The sequence below is a fragment of the Armigeres subalbatus genome, unplaced genomic scaffold (assembly GCF_024139115.2).
Source record: "Armigeres subalbatus isolate Guangzhou_Male unplaced genomic scaffold, GZ_Asu_2 Contig29, whole genome shotgun sequence".
Taxonomy (NCBI): domain Eukaryota; kingdom Metazoa; phylum Arthropoda; class Insecta; order Diptera; family Culicidae; genus Armigeres; species Armigeres subalbatus.
The window spans coordinates 22,273-30,715 of NW_026943030.1; the positions used below are offsets into that span (position 1 = coordinate 22,273).

The following is an 8,443-nucleotide window of genomic DNA, read 5'->3' on the forward strand; positions in this document are numbered from 1 at the left end:
GGCAGGTTTTGAGTGAAAGCTACGAGAACCAACGAATCATAGTTGAGACTCACCTGCGAGGCCTGCTCAATCTGAGGAAGATGCCCAGTGAATCGTTCAAGAAATTACGTTTCTTGGCGGACGAAGCAACGGGACATGTGGAGAGCCTACGATATCTGAAGCAAGAACTTACCGGCGTATCAGAACACCATGGTCGTATACCTAATCACCGCTGCTCTCGACAAGGTCACTCGTAAGGCATGGGAGTCGACCCTGAAAAGAGGTGAGTTGCCAAGGTACGATCCAACAATTCAATTCCTGAAATCACGCTATCAAATTCTGGAGAACTTCGAGATGTCACAGCTTTCAATCTCGCCGGCGTCAAGGATGAAGCCTAGTCCACCACCCAAACTTCTACCACAGAAAACCAACGCCGCCATAAGTTCAAACCAATATGTCAAGTCATGTGAGATTTGTTCTGGTGAACATGTCAACTACCAGTGCTCGCTATTGAAACAACTCACGACAGCACAGCGAGCCGAGAAGATACGCTCCATCGGACTTTGCTTTGTCTATGTGGATTGTCTACGTAAAGGCCATTATTTCAAACAATGCTCTTCCACAAGAACCTGTCGAAAGTGCAACAAGAAACACCACTCATTGCTGTATGAAGAATTGAAGGCAGACAACACTGAAGTTGTGCGACCCGACGTTTCTACTCTAATCCGAACAAACGCGTCTTCTTTTGCCTCGTCACCCTCGAATGTGATTGAACCTGTAACCACGACATGTTCCTGCAGCAGAACACCAGAGTACAAAACAGTGTTGTTGTTCACCGCCGTAGTTCACGCTTTCGATAAGGAGGGTCAGCCGCATCCTTGTCGAATACTACTAGACAGTGGATCGCAGGTAAACTTCATCATGGAAAAGATGGCCAATCTCCTTAGTGTTTCGAAAACGAAAACCAATGTCCAAATCACAGGGATCAACGCACTCCGAAGTCTTTCTCGTGAGAAGATTACCGTGACAGTCCGTTCCAGATTTACCGAGTTCCAAGCCTGCATTGAATTCTTGGTGACACCTAAGGTAACACAATCCATACCTTCTGCCAAGTTCGATGTGAGTACCTGGAATCTTCCCGATGGCATTCTACTAGCAGATCCAAAATTCCATATTCCAGACAAGATCGATGCACTCATTGGAGGAGAGCTTTTCTTCGAGCTTGTGGGCAGCAGGGACTATGTCCAAGGGCTTGACGATCCCTCCCCAGGCCATCTGCGAGTTGTGGCGCCTGCCTAGGATGTGGTGGGGTTTGACAGTGGGCCCTGTTAAACCTCTATAAAAAGCTGCATGAATCCGCAAGTAGGCTCCGCCAAAGCGACCGTGTGCCGCTCAAAGCGCACAAGCCCAAGTCCTGGTGTTAGGTGGGACGCTAAACAGCCCTGACACGACGGCCCTCCGACGAGACAGGAGGTTTGCGCAGGCCCAATAAGCCGCCTTTAAAAACAACTATTACGAACGACATAGAAGATAATACGACTCGATACAATCGGCAACGACCTAGGCGACGAATAAAGGATCACGATTGGAAGCTTGGAACATGGAACTGCAAGTCGCTAGGCTTCGCAGGTTGCGACAGGATAATCTACGATGAATTACATCCCCGCAACTTCGGTGTCGTAGCGCTGTAGGAAATCTGCTGGACAGAACAGAAAGTGTGGAAAAGCGGGCATCGAGCGGCTACCTTCTACCAAAGCTGTGGCACCACCAACGAGCTGGGAACCGGCTTCATAGTACTGGGAAATATGCGCCAACGTGTGATTGGGTGGCAGCCAATCAACGCAAGGATGTGCAAGCTGAGGATAAAAGGCCGTTTCTTCAACTATAGCATCATCAACGTGCACTGCCCACACGAAGGGAGATCCGAAGACGAGAAAGAAGCGTTCTATGCGCAGCTGGAGCAGACATACGATGGATGCCCACTGCGGGACGTCAAAATCGTCATCGGTGACATGAACGCTCAGGTAGGAAGGGAGGAAATGTATAGACCGGTCATCGGACCGGATAGTCTGCATACCGTATCGAACGACAACGGCCAACGATGCATAAACTTTGCAGCCTCCCGCGGAATGGTAGTCCGAAGCCCTTTCTTCCCCCGCAAGAATATCCACAAGGCCACATGGAAATCACCTAATCAAGTAACGGAAAACCAAATCGACCACGTTCTAATCGACGGCAAATTCTTCTCCGACATCACGAACGTACGCACTTACCGCAGTGCGAATATTGAATCCGACCACTACCTCGTTGCAGTATGCCTGCGCTCAAAACTCTCGACGGTGATCAACACTTGTCGGAGTCGTCCGCCACGGCTAAACATTGGGCGGCTACAAGACGGTAGACTAGCCCAAGACTACGCGCAGCAGCTGGAAGGGGCACTCCCAACGGAAGAGCAGCTAGGCGCAGCATCTCTTGAAGATGGCTGGAGAGATATTCAATCCGCCATTGGAAGCATCGCAACCGCTGCACTAGGCACGGTGGCTCCGGATCAGAGAAACGACTGGTATGACGGCGAATGTGAGCAGTTAGTTGAGGAGAAGAATGCAGCATGGGCGAGATTACTGCAACACCGCACGAGGGCGAACGAGGCACGATACAAACGGGCGCGGAACAGACAAAACTCGATTTTCCGGAGGAAAAAGCGCCAGCAGGAAGATCGAGACCGTGAAGAGACGGAGGAACTGTACCGTGCTAATAACACACGAAAGTTCTATGAGAAGTTGAACCGTTCACGTAAGGGCCACGTGCCGCAGCCCGATATGTGTAAGGACATAAACGGGAACCTTCTTACGAACGAGCGTGAGGTGATCCAAAGGTGGCGGCAGCACTACGAAGAGCACCTGAATGGCGATATGGCAGACAACGGTGGCGGTATGGTAATAGGAGCACGCGAGCAGGACATACGACTTCCGGCTCCGAATCTCCAAAAAATTCAGGAGGAGATCGGCCGGCTGAAAAACAACAAAGCCCCTGGAGTTGACCAACTACCAGGAGAGCTGTTTAAACACGGTGGTGAAGCACTGGCTAGAGCGCTGCACTGGGTGATTACCAAGGTTTGAGAGGATGAGGTTCTGCCGCAGGAGTGGATGGAAGGTGTCGTGTGTCCCATCTACAAAAAGGGTGATAAGCTGGAATGTAGCAACTACCGCGCAATCACATTGCTAAACGCCGCCTACAAGGTACTCTCCCAAATTTTATGCCACCGACTAACACCAATTGCAAGAGAGTTCGTGGGGCAGTACCAGGCGGGATTTATGGGTGAACGCTCTACCACAGACCAGGTGTTCGCCATACGTCAGGTATTGCAGAAATGCCGCGAATACAACGTGCCCACTAGGGTGGCTCAAAAAACACTTTTTCAAATTTTTTGATGGGCCGCCCTCTTATTCGGTTCTATTTGATGCCCTGATGCTCTGGACAAAATTTCAGCCAAATCGGTCAACGTTTGGGTGGTGCTAAACTCGTTGGAAGTTTATATGGAAAAATGTATGCAGAAACATAAAAAACAGTGATTTGCAGTTGGACGGCACAATTTACGATCAAGAAGCATGATACTCATTCAGTTCTTGTAGAATTGAATACAGAATGTTATGCTGAAAACTGCGAGAAGATTAGAGTTTACTAGACAAAGATATTAGTATTTTACTGGAGTGTTGTAGGGGTGAATTTATTTCTTTTCAAAGGTAAAAGAAACGAAATTTGCTCAAACCCCACTTCAGAGAAATGCTAATAACTTAGCCGGGCAAACTCTAATCTTCTCGCGGTTTTCTGCATAACATTCTGTATTCAATTTTCCAAGATATAAATGAGTATCATGCTTCTTGATCGTAAATTGTGCCGTCCAATTGCAAATCACTGTTTTTGGATGTTTCTGCAAACATTTTTCCATATAAACTTCCAACGAGTTTAGCACCACCCAAACGTTGACCGATTTGGCTGAAATTTTGTCCAGAGCATCAGGGCATCAAATAGAGCCGAATAAGAGGGCGGCCCATCAGAAAAATTGAAAAAAGTTTTTCCCATACTAATTTGAGCCACCCTAGTGCCCACACATCATCTATTTATCGACTTCGAAGCCGCATATGATACAATCGATCGGGACCAGCTATGGCAGCTAATGCACGAAAACGGATTTCCGGATAAACTGATACGGTTGATCAAGGCGACGATGGATCGGGTGATGTGCGTAGTTCGGGTTTCAGGGGCATTCTCGAGTCCCTTCGAAACGCGTAGAGGGTTACGGCAAGGTGATGGTCTTTCGTGTCTGCTATTCAACATCGCTTTGGAGGGAGTAATACGAAGGGCTGGGATCGACACGAGTGGTACGATTTTCACGAAGTCCGTCCAGTTATTTGCTTTCGCCGATGACATTGATATCATGGCACGCAACTTTTAGAGGATGGAGGAAGCCTACATCAGACTGAAAAGCGAAGCTAAACGGATTGGACTAGTCATCAACACGTCGAAGACGAAGTACATGATAGGAAGAGGCTCAAGGGAGGTCAATGTAAGCCACCCACCACGAGTTTCCATCGGTGGTGACGAAATCGAGGTGGTTGAAGAATTCGTGTACTTGGGCTCACTGGTGACCGCCGATAACGATACCAGCAGAGAAACTCGGAGGCGCATAGTGGCTGGAAATCGTACGTACTTTGGACTCCGTAAGACGCTCCTATCGAATAGAGTTCGCCGCCGTACCAAACTGACTATCTACAAAACGCTTATAAGACCGGTAGTTCTCTACGGACACAAGACCTGGACGATGCTCGTGGAGGACCAATGCGTACTGGGAGTTTTTGAAAGGAAAGTGTTGCGTACCATCTATGGTGGGGTGCAGATGGCGGACGGTACGTGGAGGAGGCGAATGAACCACGAGTTGCATCAGCTGTTGGAAGAACCATCCATCGTTCACACCGCGAAAATCGGAAGACTGCGGTGGGCCGGGCACGTAGCCAGAATGTCGGACAATAATCCGGTGAAAATGGTTCTCAACAACGATCCGACGGGAACAAGAAGGCGTGGTGCACAGCGCGCAAGGTGGATCGATCAGGGGCCCTCCGCAGACTGCGTGGTTGGCGAAGTGCAGCAATGGATCGAGCTGAACGGAGAAGACTTTTATGTGCAGCACAGGCCACTCCGGCCTTAGTCTGATAATAAATAAAATTTTCTTCGACATTTTCAAGTCCGGTCACATAGCACTAGGTCCAAATCTACCGACACTTCGTGAAACCTACCTAGGATGGATTGTCGCAGGAACCATCAGTACATCAGGAGATTCAAGTGCAAATGCTTTTCATTCCAATGTTGCAACCATTGAAGATGTTGAGGATCTGATGCACAGATTCTGGAAACTCGAAGAAGTACTAACCGCTTCCAGTCGCTCAGCCGAAGAGCAGTCTTGTGAGGACCATTTCTTGTCAACGTATAAGCGTAATTCATCCGGAAGATTTGTGGCGCAGCTTCCATTCAAACAGAATTTTGACCAACTTGACGACTGTTGCGCTTTAGCACTCAAACAATTCCTGATGTTGGAAAAGCGGTTCAAGCGTGATCACAACTTACGAAGTCAATATATTGATTTTCTTCGTGAGTATGAGTCACTTGGGCACTGCCATCAAGTTGATGAAGCCAACGACCCTCCACATCAAGCCAAGTACTACCTACCGCACCACGCAGTTCTAAGCCCTATGAAGTCTAGTACAAAATGTCGAGTGGTTTTTGATGCTAGTGCGAAGTCGGAACCTACGAAACTATCTTTGAACGAGGTTCTACAGATAGGTCCTGTCGTACAGAGTGACTTATACTCGATCATGCTGCGCTTCCGAAAATACTCCTATGCTTTTTCCGCTGATATATCGAAAATGTATCGTCAAGTGCTCATTGCGCCGGAGGACCAACGATTTCTGCGAATCTTTTGGCGAGAGGACCCATCACAACCGCTAAGAGTAATGGAACTAAATACGGTTACATATGGAACAGCTTCGGCTCCGTACCAAGCAACGCGCTGTCTCATGCAACTAGCTGAGGATGAAGCTTTGGATTTCCCTGTCGCTTCTCGGATCGTGAGGGAAGATTTCTACGTCGATGACGTATTATCCGGCGCCGATACGTTGGATGAGCTCAGCGAATGTCACTCCCAATTGAAGGCTCTACTAGCTCGCGGTGGCTTCCAATTACACAAGTGGTGTTCGAATTCTGAGGATTTCTGCAACATATACCACCGCATGAACGGGAAAAACAGATGTCTTTGCATGAATATGGAGTGAACGATGTCATCAAGGTGCTAGGATTGCTTTGGGATCCCAAAGCCGACAACTTTCTCATCGCCAGCACATCAACCCTACCACAACTATTGTCACAGTCAATCACGAAACGAACTGTGTGCTCTGAGGTTGCAAAACTATTTGATCCACTTGGACTACATCAGATCTCACATGGAACAATATACGCAAATATAACAGCTCACTAGCGCCGCATCTTGGAAGAAGTGCTCATTATATTGAGCACCGCTTTGTAGTCCTGGACATCCTGAACAATGTTGCCGAATACAACTTGGGTGTAGGTATGAGGGATCTCAAGCTAAAGCAATATTTCAAATATGCAAGAATATTGCAAGTACACTAACGCCGCCTATTTGTAAATTTTCTAATTATTTATTCCGTCACATGACAGTCCATTCCCACCAGACGAACTTTGTTAAAGACGTCATCTTTACAAATTTCAAATTTGTGCGGTAAGCATATTTACAATGAGGAAAATTCCATATATCGGAATTACTTGAGTAATCTAAAATAATGAATTCAAATATACCGCCACCTAGTGACCAAGATCTAAACTAATCAATGCCTCATATCAAAGCACACGCCTTCCTGCATAACCCTTTTGACAAGGTGCAGTTCAAAATGGGTAGGATTTTCAGATATAAGTAAAATAAGCATAAAAAATCACTGTTTTCGTACCCTTTTTTACGAAAACCCCTCCCCGCTATGCACCCGCCCACCTATAGTCAATCTTACCTGTAATTACCTGAAAGATAATTAAATTATCTTTCGAAACAGCCCCAAAATCCAAAATTGGCCAAACATTAAAAAAGTTATAGGAATTTCAATTTAGGGTCAATTTGACCTTAGAGCACAGACAACGTAAGTTTTTTTGAAAAAAGTACACTGTAGCGCATATTTTCAAGATTTTTCGAATTTGCACCTTGAATTTGCAGACAGATCTCGGCGAGTTTTACTAAATTACCAAAAATTAGGAGAATCGGTTGAAAACTAAAAAAATGGCAGCCACTCAAAGTGGCCTGGGGTCATATTGACCCCAGAGCACAGACAAAAGGTTAAAAATATGATTAATTTTGTATAGGCGCTTGGTGCAATTTGGCAGAACCCCGGCCAGTTAAAAAATAGGATCACTGTCTTCGATCATAGGTCGGAAATTTTTGAAATTATTTGGAAAGCCGCAACCATTTCTGTGGCAATTTCATCATGATTCTACTACATCATGATAAGAATGAACGCTGCCATCGAAAGAAAACGATGGCAGCGTTCATTCTTCTCCTAGCGTAGGTATGTCCGTTCTTAGGTCTGGTCAATTACGATAACGAACTAGACTCTCTCAAGGTAAATAGAACGCTACCAGCAATCAGATGTTGATAACGGCTCCGGACCTGCGTGCTGAAGAGCGGTAGGCAGGGCTGATAATAGTCAGGGCATCAAAATTACTATCCAAAATATAATAATTTCAATAGTTAGTAAGGATGAATAACAGTTAAATCCTTTAAATATAATAAAAAAAAAGTCATTCTCGTCGTATGAAGAAAGCGAAAAAATAGTCTTCGTCATTGCACGACGCAACAGCTATTTGATTTCTTTGTGCCGACATAATGACGTCTCAAATAAACAAAGTAGGAACTTTGGTAACAATATATCTATAACATTTAAAATGCCTTCATACGTTACTTCAAATCAATTATTACAAAGAATTAATAAAAATCTTCTCATGGCAGCTGCCCCTTGATAAATTACTGTATGAAGTCTGCATTCTTCGATGTCGTCATGATGATTGATTGATGCAACCATGACGAAAGCTAACGTCGTGCAACTCATTGACGATCGAGTAGCAATGAAGACTCTACAGCTAGTCGATACTGTGGCATTTCGTGCTATCACGATGAATATTTGTCAGCCCTAACGGTAGGGATAGAGTGACATACTAAGGGCATTTACAAATTACAAATTCAAACGCAAACAAAAAATAAACGGTCCATACAACATACAGTCAAACCTCCATGAGTCGATGTTCTATGACTCGATATTGACTTATGGAAGCAAATTATCTCATATTAAAAACTATTTTCTGGGCTACTGTGATGTTCCCTTCAAAAAGCTTCCAAAGGATTTTGTAT

The 8,443-nt window shown here is 45.7% G+C and overlaps 1 protein-coding gene across 1 annotated transcript; it reads left to right on the forward strand.

Moving 5' to 3' along the window:
* Positions 1-239: 239 nt before the first annotated feature.
* On the forward strand, positions 240-6,168 carry LOC134203906 (uncharacterized; the record flags this gene model as incomplete). The annotated part of the gene is made up of 3 exons (XM_062678746.1): positions 240-262; positions 606-1,098; positions 5,223-6,168. Coding segments are annotated over exons 1-3 (1,462 nt in total), but the record flags the coding sequence as incomplete, so codon positions are not given.
* Positions 6,169-8,443: the final 2,275 nt, after the last annotated feature.